This window comes from Peromyscus maniculatus, chromosome 20, assembly GCF_049852395.1.
Source record: "Peromyscus maniculatus bairdii isolate BWxNUB_F1_BW_parent chromosome 20, HU_Pman_BW_mat_3.1, whole genome shotgun sequence".
Lineage (NCBI taxonomy): Eukaryota > Metazoa > Chordata > Mammalia > Rodentia > Cricetidae > Peromyscus > Peromyscus maniculatus.
In genome coordinates this window covers 18,657,289-18,675,416 of record NC_134871.1, presented here as the reverse complement: position 1 = coordinate 18,675,416, position 18,128 = coordinate 18,657,289, and the positions used below count along the sequence as shown (strand labels likewise).

General features: G+C 37.6%; 1 protein-coding gene across 1 annotated transcript in view; it reads left to right on the top strand.

Moving 5' to 3' along the window:
* Positions 1-16,640, top strand: part of Trhr (thyrotropin releasing hormone receptor) — a 39,619-nt gene extending 22,979 nt beyond the window's left edge. Inside the window, exons 3-4 of the mRNA XM_042265016.2 lie at positions 8,664-9,050; positions 14,767-16,640. Coding sequence (XP_042120950.1) covers positions 8,664-9,050; positions 14,767-14,829 — 450 coding nt within the window. The 3' untranslated portion in view covers positions 14,830-16,640. The remainder of the gene's footprint in view (positions 1-8,663; positions 9,051-14,766) is intronic.
* The last annotated feature ends 1,488 nt before the right edge of the window (positions 16,641-18,128 follow it).

The following is an 18,128-nucleotide window of genomic DNA, read 5'->3' as shown; positions in this document are numbered from 1 at the left end:
GGGTTCTGTTATGCAGTTGAGTCTGGCCTGGAACTTCTGGTACTCCTGCTTCTACCTGCACAGTGCTGCACATACAAGTATGCGCCCCCATATCTGTTGATATTTTACTTCACAGAATAGTGTTGAAGCCTTCAAGAGTAAAATGGCTCATTCCCTGTCATCCACATATGGGTAGAAATAGAAATAGAGTACAACCCTGTCTGAATAAGCTTTAGTCATTGCATAATTCTTAAATCAACCTAGACCGTATCACCCAAAAGGGACTTTGCTGTACACAAATCTGTGTCAAAAGCTTAGACCACAGACCCAGGCCTCACAAGTCCCGCTTTGTCTACTAGACTTTGTAGACTCAGCTGAGTTTCTAGTCAAATAGATAAGAAGACAAATGCAATAGAAGGCTCATTCAGGGTATTGGGTCAGTACGATGATAAAGTGGTCACCCCTTCGCAAGGATGCAGATTCCACATCAGGACAGTGAATATAACCACCCCGTACATTGAAAGAGTGTGTACATGCTACTTTGGATTTTCATATCTTCCATATGAAAATTAATCACCACACATACATTTTCATATATTAAATACATTCTGCAGAGCAGACATCAAACGCAAAGGAGCTTTGAGTGACACTGGTTGATAACGTAAACTAACAATCAAGTCTTGGTTTTGGACAATGTGTGTAGCACTCCAGTGAGCTAAAACAGAGCCAGGTGTGGTGATGCATGTCTGTAGTCCCATCACTTAGGGAGTGAAGGCTGAATGATAAGAAGTAAAAGGCTACCGGAGACCCTATCTAAAAATAAAAATTAAGAAAAGCTGACATCATGAAAAACGAGTGAGTTTGTGATTTGTCAAGGGCATGTTTGTTTCTGTGTATTCTTCCAGACTAGCAAGAAAATTAGCTCTGTCGCTCATGACGGGTCCCACCAAGGTACAGACTGTCTGTCCTGAGTGAGACACAGGGACAGAAGGAGCTGGATGTTTCCCAGGCACTGCCAGTCCCTTGATAAAAGATGTTGCCCAAGAGTTTTAGAAGGAAAAAAACACCTAAATGTCCACAAAATTCTTGACACCTTTGAGAGCTTTACCTCTATATATCAACTCACCTTTCTTCTCTTCTGTCATTCAGACTTGAGATTTTTAACAAACAAAAAGTTTGAGCTCCAAGTTGATGGATAAATGACAACAGTCTACAGTGTCCCCTCTTGCCAGACCATGACTGTGTAGCCAGAGAAGCAAGGGAGAGAAACAAGGTTGGGAAAACATCACCTTCAGAAAGAATCTGCAGAGAAGTGTTACAACTAGCAGTCATAATTCTGGTTGTCTAGCCAAGATGTCTGACCATTTAGAATTTCTAAGGCTGTTTCTTGTAGATGTAATTCTAAACGGTCTTATTAAATAAGAAACACAGGGCCAAATAAAGAGTTAAAGCCCAGAGATCAAGCAGGAGCCAAGAGCTAAGACCACCCTATCTTACCACTTGCTGATGTCTTTACCCTGAGAGATAGACCTTCTTCCTGTGTCCTGTCTTTTTATCGACTTTCTGTTCTGCCTTCTCATTGGTTGTAAACCCAACCACATGACCTCCTCATCACTGCCTGTCTATACAGACCGCCAGGTCTCTATGGTTGATACTGAGATTAAAGACGTGTGTCAACATGCTGGCTGTGTCTTTGAACACACAGGGATTCTGCCTGCTATGTGATCGGATTAAGGGCGTGTGCTACCACTACCAGACTTGTGCTTAATGGCTTGCTCTTAGCTCTGTTCCCCAGGCAACTTTATTAACATACAAATAAAGTCACATTTCAGCACAAATAAAGTATCACCATAGGTTCTGAACAGAATAATGTCCAGAAACAGTAACCATACCCTAAAGAGCAAAACTAAGAAAACCAGTGTGAGATGTTTGAGGCAGCCTTTACCTACAGTTAGCAGTTTGCTGGTAGCTTACCTGGAAAAGATAGCACATAGAAAGGCTCGATCGCAAACCAAAAGCACAGCAGATAAAATGTGGCACTTTTGTAGCATGGCTCATTAAAAAAAGAAAAATCAAATGACATTTTATTTTCTAAATTCAGATGTTATTGTAATTTGAATCTCAATGCTGCCAGCTGAGATTTTCCTTTCCCAGCGTGTTTTCATATATCCACCTCCTGTGAACAAGAAAACATCCAAGCAACAGGAGAAGAGCCAGCCTTTCATCATGCAGCACTATCAAGACTAAGTAATCAATCCTGAAACAGCCGTGCTACAATAGTTGCTAACATTATAGAAAGTTTTGCATTGAGCCTAACTACAGATCTTACCTAGAACACAATTGCTTACATTTGTAACAGAAGAACCCTGAAATAAGAAGCATTTAAAAACATGTCCCAACAGGATTTAGTGTCACAGTGAGAATAGAAATAGCCTTGTTATGTACTTCAGATATGTGGTTCAGTTTAGAAATAACTCATTTCACGCTGGCTTCTTTATTACAGCCTCTACCAACTCTATCTTTAAGCCTGAACTTTTGGTTTGTTTGTTGTTTTGAAGACATTAGGAAAAATATTTTCTCTCAAAAAAGAGAAAAAGACTGTGCTGTCAGCTATGGTAGCCTTTAATCATTAATATATTAATTTGTGCCAACAGTCTTATCCTCCACAATGCAGGTAAGGCAGGGATGATATGAAGAAAATACACAATCATGTGCCATGGAACAGCACAGATTATGTCAGACATCTTAATTATTTCCTTCCCTTTAATATGCTAATTCCTATTACTAGAGTATTCTCAGCATCCATCCTGTGCTGAGAATATAAACATTTTATATGGAAATGTTTAGAATTACTGCACATTCCCTATATAACAAGTGCTCAGCTTTCTTGTATGCTAAGAATGTTTGATGTTAAGTTTCCTTTGGACCCCAGTTTCACACAGCTCAAAGTCCCATCACCATGCCCTCTTTGTGGGTTTTTGCCTCACGGTCATCCTGTATCAGAGTTCTGTGTAAAGCTCTGTCCATTTTGCAAAGGAAGGCTTTCACACTTGCGTTGGGTGGCACTTGGATATTTTCCTGGGGAACTGCGCTTGTCCCAGAGGAAGAGTCACACTGTGTGTTGCATAGAAATACATTTGCGTGTAACTTCAACTTAGGTATCTCCAGATGGCAGATCTTGTGGCCCTACTCAACCTGCTGGCCTCCTGAGTATTGAAGTCCAGTTCCATCTTTGTGTTTGTTTCTTTTAGGAAAAACGTTCACCTCAACTCCTGCTAGAACTGTGGAGGGAAATAAAAGCATTTTTGTGTATACACCACTCTCATAATCCTGTACTTTTTTTTTTTTTTTTTTTTTTTTTTTTTTTTTGGTTTTTCGAGACAGGGTTTCTCTGTGTAGCTTTGCGCCTTTCCTGGGACTCACTTGGTAGCCCAGGCTGGCCTCGAACTCACAGAGATCCGCCTGGCTCTGCCTCCCGAGTGCTGGGATTAAAGGCGTGCGCCACCACCGCCCGGCATAAATTTTTTTTTTTTTTTTTTGTTTTTGAGACAGGGTTTCTCTGTGTAGCTTTGCGCCTTTCCTGGAACTCGCTTTGGAGACCAGGCTGGCCTCGAACTCAGAGATCCACCTGCCTCTGCCTCCCGAGTGCTGGGATTAAAGGCGTGTGCCACCACCGCCCGGCCTAATCCTGTACCTTTAAAACCATCTACCAGTCTGCCCTTTTCCCTCAATCCCCATCTCTTGAGAAAGAATTACCAATTACAATAAGAAATTCTCTATTATGAATCTTTTACAAATTCTTTCACAGACATATTAATCATAATAAAACTCATAATGTACTCTATCTACTTCTTGCCAATATGATGATTCTGAATAGAACATTCAATACAGGGTGACAGGAGGAGTCAAGAACCCTATGGAATTGCATTTCTGCATGGCTTCCTGTCAAGAAATCAATAAGTGATGTGGGGAGCAACATCTGACAGTCCATGGTCTCTTCCCCATGAGTCATCACTCAGCCTTTTATTACACTTTCACTGATCTTGAGCTGATTCCAAGACCCTTTCCAGTCTCATCATTCAACTTTTAAATACCAGTAATGACCTCACACGATGGTATGCAGCACCTCAGGCTGACTGTATTTTTTTCAAAACTGACTTTCCAGACATATGTCAAAACAAAGTGAAACACTCTGCAAGAAGAAAACCCCAGGGCCCCAGTCAGCACAGAAGCTTGGCTACATTCAGATTTATTTAATTATCAAGTCAGTTTATCCTTCAACTGCCTCAATTAATATAACAAAATGCAAAAGGTCATTGATCATTTTGCTGAGGGCTAAGAGCAAAATATATCCAGTTTCAGAACACTTTGTTAATATGCAGAGAGCAAGTGAACATGGATAGAGTCCAGACACAGAATGTATTGTTGCCCTTTAAAAGATGGCATTAGAATATTAAAGGATAACTGTTTTGTATTCATTAACTAACAGTTGCTTCCAGAATGAAGTGTTCTGAAAGTGAGTCTCCCAGTCATTAAAAAAAAAAAAGCAAGAACCACAGCACTTTGCTAATTTAAAGACTCTTATCTCACACATATTTTGTAAGAATAAACATTTACTCAATAATCAATCATTCATTGAGCACTTGTTATGTGTCAGGCTTCTGTAATGAGGACTCATCCTAACCTTTTGTCTCCAAGACGTACTTTGTAAGTGTCTTCTTGATTTATGTTTCTTGAGAGACCAAAAGTAGAGCAGTGGATTTATACTGTAGGGAATCCAAAATTAGTAACCTGCTCACAAATTAAGATTAAGATTTCCTGCTATAACACCTGGAAAGCCAACAAAGAGGTAAAGAGTTGTCAATAAAAGCTAAATGACAAGTTTGGACTTCACGTTTTTAACATTAGCAAACAAACAAACAAACAAACAAACAAATGAAAACATTCTCTATACCGGAGAATACAATTGACTAGAGAAGTCCAGCCATGGGTCATGTTCTCTGTGCCATGTTCCTGGGAGGCAGACACAAGCTGGAAAACCTTGATACTGTGCAACCATTCCACCTCTCCTACTGTAGTCACTCACTGGTGACCAAGACGATGTTGTCTTCTTTGTTCCCTGACAGCAGCAAGTCCCATCACCACACACAGAATCCGTTTCCCCTCTGAATCATTTACAGAATCAAAGTTCAGGTATTTTTCTGAATCAGTACAAGAATTCCAACTAAATATCCTAGTGAACAGAGGTATGAATCAAAATCCTATGTCTTCCTAGGAAGACTAATAAGCTGATCTCTGACAATTAATTAAAATGTCCCCAGGTCCCATGAAACCAGAACCTAATAAATGATTTGCAATTAATCGGGCTGTGTCCTAAGAAACTCGAGTTTCCATTACTTTTCGTGATTATTTTCTGCATTTCAATTTTCTTGTTTGTGTGGTTCCCAGGGAAGCAGATTGTTGTGAAGGACTGTTGACTGCCTTGTGACAACTGTCTTTTTCCTAATCAGGACTCTAAATGCAAGACTCCAATTTGGGGCCAAAAGACATGGGGGGCAGAGCAGATTTGAGGGTTACCAGTGATATCTGGTAACAGTACCATCCCTTCCAGATAGTCCACAAACAATATCTATAGCAAGTACATGTCTTAGCTTAATAAATCTGTTCAATTTATCATCCCTGGAAAGAAATTGAGAACTAGAGTCAAGGGTGTTGGTTCAATAGCTGCTCTGTCACCTGAAGTATGATCCTTTTCTCTGCTTCTATGAGTTCATTTCCCATTTCCTCATCAACAAAATGGAAACACCAACACTTCTCCCACAGATGCTCTAGTGATGTGAAAGAATTCTGTTAATTACAAAGACCTCAAAAATTAACTGCTGCTACAACTCTCTTGGATTATAGAGAATGATTAAAAATATTTTAAGCTTTTTTATGCATTGTATTGATCTCTTAAATGTGGTTAAAAGAGATTCTATCCTCACTGATAGTGCACTGGATATGATCTCCGTCCTGAACACTGTTCCTTCAAGCATCTGATTCCTCATTCTCTCCTGGATTCTAAGTGTTTTTCTTTATGGAACTGGTTCCTAAGGAAACAAAAATGCTGTGCTATAGTCCATCTTTGAAAGAAAGAAATAAAACTGATGCTCCTCATCCCTCTCCAATAAGACAATGATTTCTCTACTCTCCTTGCCAGAAAAACATATACAAGTATTTCAATTACACCCACTTCTCTCTTTCTCTTTTGAATGCACTCCAAACAGACATATCTGAAAAAGTCTGTGTGTGTGTGTGTGTGTGTGTGTGTGTGTGTGTGTGTGTGTGTGTGCAGTGTCTGGACAAACCAGAAAGGAATGTGCCTTGTGATTCCCTAGAGCTGGATGTACAAAGGACTATGAGCCACTCAATGAGAGTGCTGGGAACTGGACCCTGGAAGAGCAGCAAACATTCTTAACCACTGAGCCATTCTTCCAGCCCCTATTCTTCTATTTTCAAGAACAGCATAAAAAATGCATCCCAATTATTTTAGCTTTATTTTACTCTGTGCCTCTCTTGAGTTCCAGTGTCTCTGTAAAGTCAATTAGTGGTTTTGCTATGTAACATAATGAGAATTATCTCCCAACATTTTTTCAAAGATTAAAGGTGTGTTTCACATTATTGCAGAAGATCTCACTTTAAAAATGTATAAACCAGTAGTTTCACTGCTTTAGATTGAACAGATAAGAGAAATAACAACAATCATTCACATAAAACTTAGTCTCCAGTGTTTCATAGCAGTACTAGTGATTACAATTAAATATTTAAAGAATGGATAAATCTATTGTGACATATATGCACTATGAAATACTATTCAGCAATGAAAATGAATAAACAAATATATATACAAGCTGCAGTATGGTTCACCTTATGACTATGATGCTGAATGTCTCAAGTTGTGCACAACTGACTGTATGTTTCATTCATATGGAATATTTGAAATGGCTAACTCTATAGGAGTATCATATAGATTGGTAGTGGTTTAGGCTTTAGGAAGGTAGAAAGAAGATGGGGCATGATTGCTAAAGGGTAGTACTCTACTCACTTTATCCACATTGTCACACACCAAATCTCAACAGGACCGACCACTCTTTTCAACTCACTTCACCTCAATGTCTAAAGAAAAAGAATATATTTCTGGCCTGGTATTGTTCATTTTTAGAATATCTACAAAGTGTGGACTAAGGAAATTTAATTCTCTCAAATGCAATGAAAGACCAAAAGCTTGTTAAATGTGTAAAATTTTGCATTTGAAGAAAATCAACTAGTTATTATCTCTGCATGCGAAGATAATCTCTGCAATAATTACATACATTCATCAAGTTGTTGGAATACTATGATCTCTCTATAATGCTCTTAATGAGAGGTTAGAATTTCATGGTGCTTTAGGGTTTCTAAGTCCCAACCCACTCACTATTTTAATTCTTCAATAACTCTGTGAAGAAAACATTATAACCAGGCAGATCTTCAGATGTCCAAATGCAACAATAACTTGATTAAGGTCCTAAAACTACTTGTAGAATCAAATCCAGATGGTCTTACTGTAAGTCCAAAGTGAGCAGTGCCAGATTTCACTGAGCATCAAGGTAAGAAGAATCTGCTGAAAGACACTATTGATAACCTCACTCCTGGATGATCATAGGTATTAACTTCACCTTAACCATTTTCCTACCTCTGGAATCTCGTTTGTTCTTCCGAATAGTTTCGCTCTGCGTAAAATTACAGAAAAATTTTGCACTTCCCTCCCTTTAAGCCTAAAGGAAGTCAAGCTGTGGCAAGAAGGAAAGCTCTGCATTTAGGCTGACACAAATTCCAGTCCTGCACTAAGGCTCAGCAACTAACTCCAACACGTTCTCTAATCTGAAAACTGGCAGATACAATACTCACTCTGAATGGTCTTAATCTTTGCAGTTGTGATGAGAAATCTGCAACATTAGTGTGTTACCTGAAATAGAGCAGATGTTACACAGCTTCCGGGATTTTTCTGTATCTTTTCACACAATTAGGTTATCACATTTGATGATGGAAGGTACTATTGTCCCATTTTAAGATTGTCTATGAGAAAGGCTAGAATGATTTCCTACAGCTAAGGAGATGGAGTTAGAACTATATCTCATAATGTGTGTCACAGACACTTTTGGGAGCTATGACAAAAGCCTTAGCTGGACTGATCCTACCCACTCTTGAAGTGGGTGGCTCCTGCCTGCATCCCATTCCCTGTATGTCAGTATACTTTTTTTCTTTTATCAGAGCAGTTTGTCTTGAAGTCCCCAGAAGTTCTTAAGATAGGAAGTCCTGGAAATACATAGGTTTTTAAATTCTTGGGAACATCCTTCTAGCAGCAGGCAGCTGCTGGATCAATGTCTTTTGGAGCAAATAATTCTGAAATATAAAACTTGAGTCCAGTTGTCCAAGCGAGAGCTATCTCAATCAAACTCCTATTTTGTTCTTTTCTCCTGGATCACATTCTCCTCTGCTCCCTCAACCTTACATTCTGAGTTAAACTTCCAAAGAAGCAACCTGACTGAAAGGCAGTCTTGGACTATATCTTGGAAAACATAGACTCGGGTGGGAAAGAGGGTGATAGGTATCTTGATTTGTTTCCACTGGTTGTTTGTACTGCATTTCTTTCTGTTTCTCCATAGGTCACCAAGATGCTGGCAGTGGTTGTAATTCTGTTTGCCCTTTTATGGATGCCCTACAGGACTCTCGTGGTTGTCAACTCATTTCTCTCCAGCCCTTTCCAAGAAAATTGGTTCCTGCTCTTTTGCAGAATTTGCATTTATCTCAACAGTGCCATCAACCCCGTGATTTACAACCTCATGTCTCAGAAATTCCGTGCAGCCTTCAGAAAGCTGTGCAATTGCAAGCAGAAGCCCACAGAGAAACCTGCCAACTACAGTGTGGCTCTAAATTACAGCGTCATCAAGGAGTCGGACCGGTTCAGCACGGAGCTGGATGACATCACCGTCACTGACACTTACGTGTCAACCACCAAGGTGTCCTTTGATGACACCTGCTTGGCTTCTGAGGTAACCCTTAGTCAGAGCTGATTCATAAATGAGAAGAAAGTGAATCACAGTAAATGAGAATCTGTACCGTTATCTAAGAGAGAGAAAACAGCCTATACTTACATGTGCTATGCTGTGGAAACATAGCAGGCGTGGCTTTGCTCCTCCACATCTTGGCCCCGCATGCTTTAAACCCATGACAGCATTTTTTTTTTTACTTTCCTTCTTTCCAAATTAGAATCACAAAAGTGGAGTCTATCTGTGGAGGGGATAAATGGTGAAAACTAAAAAGACTCTTGGCTTTCATTTAATGTGGGAAATCATGTTCTTTCCTGGAGTAAGGACATTTCCATAAAATTTAGATAACAATTTAAATTCTTACCAACAACCTTATTAAACGGGATTTCAAACACCACATGCTCCAAATATCTGCACATTTGGAAATTTGGCAAGATGTGACTTTTAAATGTTTAATTTGGTATTTCATTTAACAAAGTACAGTACTGTTTCGTGAATATCTGAACTACATTAAAAAAAAGAACTAGAAACTCAAAATACCCTCAAAATTACAAACATGTGGATTTGATTTTGAAGCAAACCTAAGTTTTATTAACTCTTCATGTTTCCTAAATAATGAGTGGAATAAAGGCACACCCAGTTTAAACAACTTAGAAGATACCAGCTAACATACAATGAAATTTAAATATATAGCAAGTACCAGGTTGAGTATTTAAAACATGGTTTCACATTTTTCTCAAAACTTTTCAAGTCAAAATCCCCTTTGAACATTTTTGTGCATAAACTACTGAGCTGTGTCAAGAGAATTCTTCCAGTGGAACCAAGCTTAAAGTTCTGAAGCAGTATCTGAGGTTCAGTTTTTATTTGAAATCAGCCAAATTCTGGCTATTTTGCCTCAAGGTGAAGATGACCCACTCTGACTTGGACTTTAACTTGCCTGCAATTTTGTCTTTCATTCATTGTTGCCCCTTGTCTTTTTTCAGACTCATTTCATTTTAAATACTTCAGATATTTTGTTTACACACTCAAAATCAAAACACTGCAAGTCCCCTGAGTTTTTTTTGAAACTGATTTCATCCTATTATTGCTAGCTCATCTTTACAGTTTGAACTTTGACCTAGCGTTCCAGTTATTATTAGACAGGTGTGAATGTGCATCTACCCAGGAGGCTTATGGGTATTATTTTAATCCTCTTCAAATAACTCACCCACTGGGATACAGCCAGTCAGATATTGAAGACTATAAATTGGCCTTGGTGATAGTCTCATAGTCATTAATTTTTAATAGTTGGGTCAAAAAGCCATATTTTTAAGTGCCCCATAAAGTTGGTACTTTTTCCCTCCAGTCTATATCTTTAGTTTATGGTGTTTCTTTGAAACTTAATGGATAATGATTATTAACCCTTTAAACCTTCTTAAAAAGAATATATTGGCTTCATGGAGGGCCCATTATCCAGGAACCATTCTAGGTATGCTTGTATGAAGTCTTCCTCATCTACTCCATCCACAATGTCAATAAAAAGATGTCAAATATTTACAGAAAGTACCAGAAGTCTAGCTACAAAACACTAAGCAATCTATTTTAATTCAATTTCTATTCTGTATTAATTACTATTATTGGATTAATGTGAGTAGGAAAATAGTATGGCCTAACCTCAAATCACATAAGTATGTGTTTAGGTACAAAGAAATACACACACATATGTACATAAATTTAACTTTATTGCAAAAGAGAATTGGAATATATTAGACCTCCTACATTAGGGAAAGGAAATACTATTATTGAACGTGTACTATGTCTAACACACTGGTAGATAATTAAGCACCATTATCTCAATTATCATGTCTTGACAAGTATCCATAATGTTTTCCTAAAGAGTGTGGCCACTACAGAGAGAAAATATTTTTTCCCATTTGTAAAGTTGACAGTCAAATTCTTGTGACCCAATGGGCCACACACACACACACACACACACACACACACACACACACACACACACACAAATAACAATATCAGATATTGAAAACAACATGTTTTACATAATATACACATGATAAAATGCACTCTTCTGACCTTTGAACATTTAACATATAACCTCAGTTTTCCCCTTTTTAATTTTTGAAAAGTTATTTGCTAGTCTTGCTTTTGGACTACATAAGAAATTCAAAAGAACTCAGTCCATAGTGTTCCAACTTTAAAGAAAATGCCATTATAAAAGCAAACGTTTCTGCATAATGTGCAACACCTGGTTGAATTTACACAAAGGAGGTATAACTTTCTAAAGTATTCAATATCATGCTACATTAACTCATAAAGTATCTCCATCGACAATCAAAATTATATATCATCAAATGGAAGCTAAAGGGCTAAATTAAAATTTGCTGGTGTGGTGGAATAATCTTATTACAAGACTCCCCGAAGCTCCTGGCGTGGTTGTATTACTTCCAGTTCTGTTAATTGCGGAGGGACTTTGAGGAGGTTACACACCTGAGAGAAGTGGGCAAAGGGGAACGAATAACAAAAGCAAACATAAATCTTCTCTTAGGATTTCCTCCCCTGTGGGGTCAAACTTTCAGTCTGACATAGATCATGAGTATTCTACATGCTGAAGATAAGTAGGAAAAATTCAAATTTTATAAACATGTCTAATAAGTCAATGAAGTGCACAGAATCATGTGTACACCTTGATCATCTACCAAAAGTGATGGGTCGTTTGTGTGAACGGCTTAGTAAATCCGTGAAATCTAGCTAGGTTTTAAGTCAACAGTGGAGTTGTTTTTATGGAGAGCATGTGTCTTAGGAAAGCAGGAGCTACACTGTTCTGGCCTCTTCTTTTAAAAAGTGGATTGGGGGAGGGTGGGGAGGGGACGGGAGGAGGGAGGACAGGGGAATCCATGGATGATATGTAAAAATAAATTAATTATAAAATTAAAAATAATAATAATAATGAAGTTAAAGAAAAATTTTTTTAAAAAAGTGAAACCACTAGTAATGTCATTCTAAACTACTTTAATCTATAAAAATGACGTTAGAAAAAATAAGTTTTAAGAGAAAAGTAATTTAAATTATTAACATATAATTTGATTAATTTTACAAATAACACATTCAATATTATTTTCCTTTCGATTCAACTCCAAGAGGGGATGGGATGTTGCATGTGAAGTCAGGAAGCCATACGTGAGCGAGAGAAGACTCAGGAGCATCTAGTCAATCCCAAATTGAAGAAACATTTCAAATATTTAGACTCCCTCTGGCGACAAGGGTACAAACTTGAGTCCCTGAAGCAATTTATCATGGATTTCCTCAGCTAGTAATGAATAAATAGCCACCAAAACAAAATTGAACTGAACGACTCTAAAGTGTTACCGTAGCACATGAAAGAAAGCTTGTAGAACCCTCTGTTGATAACGGTGTCTCCCCTTTCCTGCCTCCCAAGCTCTCATCCTTCCACAAATATCACTTTGCTCAGAGCAGGAAAACTTGGCTAACTTCCTCAAAAGAGTAACCGTGAACTTGAACTATCTTGTACAAATGTTCTGTTGAATATAATATGTATATGCAAATACTACACAAGTTCTGATTCTTATAAGAATCTCCATTAATTAATGGAAAAACTGGTCTGTTGCTTCTAAAATTCCTATGTAGGTCTGTGACGATTTATATAGGAGGACTAATGTAGAACTGAGTTGTTTAATATGGCTTGTTTTCTTCATAGAATAGAGACTTGACATTTCACAAGCTTTAGTCAGAAACTAGAAAAAAAAACATTAAATATATATAAAACCATTGCTAAAATTTTATGAGAGAAATATGAGTCTTTCTATTCTTGTAAAACTCACACCCAAATGAAAGAAAGCAGATCTGCATGATATGACCTCAAGATGCAACTCTTAGGCAGTATTTAGAATATAAATTGGAGTCATCAGAACTATAGCCAAAAACAGTTTTTAATACTCTACTTGAAAATTCCTAAGATGACTTGATAGAAGGATTACTTACATACTCTATTTTTAACGGACTATCATCAGAAGTAACTGTTTTAACTCTTATTTTTACTTACCACAAAAATTTAAAAAAGCCATAAAGGACCCTGGAATGTTTTCCTTGTATGTTTATTTCATAATTATGATTTCAAATCCTTCAGCACTGCTAATCAGGGGAGTTGTGTATTGGGAAGCAGTTCACTATTAAGATTTTCAACAGCAAATGGACAACATTTACTGACAAGTTTAATCCATATCATTCTTAATTCAATACCTAAATAATCTCCTTTGATAAGAGTGATCATGGATGTCTGTATTCAACGTTGTCAGATGAAACAAAATATAAATTGCATTATTTTATACCAAGCAAATTCATGCTAACCAAATAGAATGTTTATGTCATATTTTGAGAATCATATCTAGAAAATGGAAAAGTCTGGAACATGTAATACCTATTAAGATAGTACATTGTACAAAACTATCAAATCTGGATGTAATAAGACAAGAAAGGAATGTAGGGGTCAATAAACCACATAGTCACATAATGATGACTTTTAGTCTTTTGTTTTCTTTTCCTGTTATCCTTTTATTGAAAATAATTTTTTCTTTTCTTTTTTTAAATTTTATTTTATAATTTAATTTAATTTTACACATCAGCCACGGATTCCCTTGTTCTCCCCCCTCCCGCCCCCTTCTCCCCAGCCCACCCCCCATTCCCATTTCCTCTAGGGCAAAGACTCCCCTGAGGATTGAGTTCAACTTGGTAGATTCAGTCCAGGCAGGTCCAGTCCCCTCCTCCCAGGCTGGGCCAAGTGTCCCTGTATAAGCCCCAGGTTCCAAACAGCCAGCACATGCACTGAGGACAGGTCCCAGTCCCATTGCCTGGGTGCCTCCCAAACAGAGCAAGCTAATCAACTGTCTCACCTATCCAGAGGGCCTGATCCAGTTGGGGGCTCCTCAGCTATTGGTTCATAGTTCATGTGTTTCCATTTGTTTGGCTATTTGTCCCTGTGCCTTTTCCAACCTTGGTCTCAGCAATTCTCGCTCATACAAACCCTCCTCTTTCTCACCAACTGGACGCCTGGAGCTTCACCTGGGGCCTAGCCATGGATCTCTGCATCTGGTTTCCTCAGTCATTGGATGAGGTTTCTAGCATGACAATTAGGTTGTTTGGCCATCCTATCACCAGAGTAGGTCAGTTCGGGCTGTCTCTCAACCATTGCCAGTAGGCTATTGTGGAGGCATCTTAGTGGATTTCTGGGGACCTCTCTAGCACTTTGCTTCTTCCTATTCTCATGTGGTCTTCATTTATCATGGTCTTTTATTCCTTGTTCTCCCTCTCTGTTCTTGATCCAGCTGGGATCTCTTGCTCCCCTAAGCTCTCTTTCCCTCAACCCTTGCCCTTTATTACCCCCACTCATGTGCGGGTTGTTCATGTAGATCTCATGCATTTCTCTGTCATTGGGCGATCCCTGTGTTGTCTTTCTTGGGGTCCTGTTTTCTAGGTAGCCTCCCTGGAGTTGTGAGTAGCAGTCCAGTCAAATTTGTTTTACATCTAGTATCCTCCTATGAGTGAGTACATACCATGTTTGTCTTTCTGAGGTCCATATTATAGACTCTCAACTGGAATAAAGGAAATGTGAAGGACATTGAAAGTTATACTAAGAGACTGAAATAACTGGTAGTGTTATTCAGCATTCCTGCAAGCTTAAAAGTGACTCTTTCTTTCTTTGCAGAAGAATGGACCCCAGTCTTGTTCATATGACTGTTCTTTGACTGCCAAACAGGAGAAAATATGACCTTCTTCAAGAACATCTTGGATTGGTATTAATACAAGTGAAATATTTCCAGAAAAGAAACAAGTACAATATGACTCAGAATAAGGTGGTCCCAACTGACCAAAAGCCTTCATTCAGAAGTCAGTAAGGACATCATGATACCAGTGGTACAGGATGGCACAGTAAGGAAGCGAACATTTAATCCCTAGCCATGAGTAGAAGCCACTCCTGTTTTATATACATAAAAATAACTGAAGAGTATATCTTAATATGTGCTTTGTTTGTCTCTGTTTTGAGAAATTATCATTTCCTGGGTGACTCTGAGCACAGCCTGAACACTACTTTGCTCCGAGCCTCCACATATATCCTTCAAGAATCTTCAATACTGAATAACTTTGAATAAGCAAATAAACAGAAAATGCCATTAGGACAAGTTCATTTCATCTTTGTACCCCACAAATTAAACTCAGATGATGACTTTGATGATGACTTTCTGTTAAATGAATGAATAAGTAAATCAATGAATCTCCAACTAAGAAATACGACCTAAAATCTTCATGATGCCTGATTTTCCCATAGATTTATCTTTACAATTATTTAACTTGTTTATTGTTTGTTTTTATTGTGTTAAGCCATTGTCCTAGCTTATTAAAATGTACTATAATTGTGTTGGATGATGGTGACAACCATCCCTTGTGTATATATTGTAAGCGCAAACTTCAATAGTACCCTCATATCTCTCATCTAATTTAATACTGATGAAGATTAATACATTGTATGGTCAGAGAGTGAAAACATATTATCACTGAAATGTGAATAAAATGAACAAAATATGTAGAGTACATAGTAGAAAGACAAGTTATATGGTTTCAGACTACAAACATAAGAATTCCTCCTGGGGAAAAGAATATCAGTGAGTTCCAGAATCATTAGAAGGACTTTATAAAGAATCTTGGATTTCTTTTAAGGGTAGACTTAGTTTAGATAGTTAAGAAAAGACAATCCATATAAGAGAACGAAGATGAATAAGCTCAAGATAAAAAGAATCAACTCTGGATATTAAGGCTGTGTTTTGAATAAGTTCAGGGTAAAAAGAATCAACTCTAGATATTAAGGATATATTTCCAGTGCAGCATGATTCATCAGGGATTAGTTTAAGCAAGCAACTAGTAAAAAGGAAAGGAAGAGAAATAAAGTACTTTATGATGTTTATATTTGATGAGAAATATTCACCCAGACACAGTAGGTAGATGTGTATATAAGTAAGCTACTGTGTATTTCCTAAACCTTATGAATTTCATTACTATCTACAGAAAATATAGTATACTATTTGTCTTCTATGTGTTATAATTCTAAAAGTATTCTTAAAGTCATAATTTTCCAAGTAAAAACTATATTGTATATGTGTATATCTTTCCTATAGCACATTGTTATCATATATGGGGAAATATTTATTTCTGTATATATGATTCAGAGTTCCTTAACAGCCATGCAGTTATCCAGTTATGCTAAACAGAGATCAAAGCTAGTTCATAGGCGCTTCATGAACCTGAGCACCTTTCAGTTTAAATGTGAAACTGAAAAGCAATGAATAGTTTTATAACCCCCACGACCTGCTGACTTGCAAGTTGCTGACATCATGCTGCTGATTGCTTTGGTTTCCTTTTACCAGCTGTAGAGAGCTGTATGCTGACTCATCTCATTGCTTAGAAGTTAACCGTCGTGTTCATGTGGATGAAGATTCTTCTCTAAGATAGTGCAGTATTATGTGTCGTCTCTACAGTGGGAAACTGTTTGTGTATATGTATTGTGAGAAATAAAGCATCAAACTGAAAGATCCAGGTCCTTTGATTTCTTTTCTTTGAAATCATCCTGTTTTGGTGTAGCTTGACTCTAAACCATTTACCCCAAACATTTCATTTTGATACATTGTTATTTGGCATGTACCACTGATTGTTTTTCCATCTAATTATAAGTAAATGCACAAATAGATACTTTTCAATTTTAATAAGAAATTTAATGTGTATTGGTTCAAAAATGACTAACTTATCATGTCATCCATGATTACACTGACATTAATGAGTTCATTTTGTGTTAATATTAGATGAGGAAAAATCATAGTTATTAACACATAGTTGAAATTTGGAAAGCTGCTTGAAGTAGTTGCTTCAAATATTTCTTATTGTTGCTTTTTACAACTATAGCAAATTACACTCAAATCTTTGTGTGTAAAGCAGATTACCCTGATATTCTTTCAGTTCCAAATACTCTCAGATAGGGCTGTAACTGGTGAAACAGGTTTGGCCAGTACCTAAAACACTCCACTAGCAAAGAGATGAAATGCATTTTGGCATATGAAAGGAAATTCATGCTTAAGTAAATCTCAACTCTGTTTGGATGACTCCATTCTTTTACAATTGAACACAGAGGTTTAAATGTGTGTGTGTGTGTGTGTGTGTGTGTGTGTGTGTGTGTGTGTGTATACTTGAAGCATTGTAATTTTCAGAGGGCAAAAGAAGATTAATTTAGATGCTTCAAGATTATCTATCATTAATACTATTCACCATTCAAAGAATACTTTCCTATATTGTGATGTGTGACACCTTAAGCTTTAGAAGTTTTCAATGGTCTAAGATAATTAGCTTCATGAGATTTTACCAAGTTATGTATCTCCTTTTCTAGACCTGAAAATGTCAGTAAAAGATGATGAAAGCACATTTTTACTTACCAAGGTCACCTAGTGCAGTCATCTGCTCAGTATCTGGGACATGGTGGACCTTTCAAGAAACTTTTGTCAGTACATGAGAATAAATGGGCTTATTAAAGAAGTAATTTTAATGAAGATGAAACATCGTGTATGACACGTACTAACTACAGTGTAGATTCCCCATAGACACCAAGAAGCCTTAGGACTCCTCAGAATCGAACAACATCCACTCATCCATGATAAACTGAAAATAGCTTCAGTTTCACAACTTAATTATATGTCCTCTGACATGAAAGCCGTTTGCCTTCTCCATCCCTTTCTCACAATGCCATTTTGGCTGACATATCTGTTGTAAAAGGTGACATTTATTATGTCATTGCAAATCAGTACATACTAGTAGTGGCAGCACCTTGTGGTGTCTTGTGTACCAACTTCATTATGGTTCTGTGATTTCATCAGAGCTGTAGTAGACAAGTTCACACACACTGCAGTTCTTCCCTGTGGAGAAAAGTGAAGTGACAGCCTTGTTGGCCAGCACATGGTTCAAAGCTATGGAAAGCCTTCAGTATGAACACAGATAGCCCAGAGTTTCAAGGGAATTAAGACACATGGG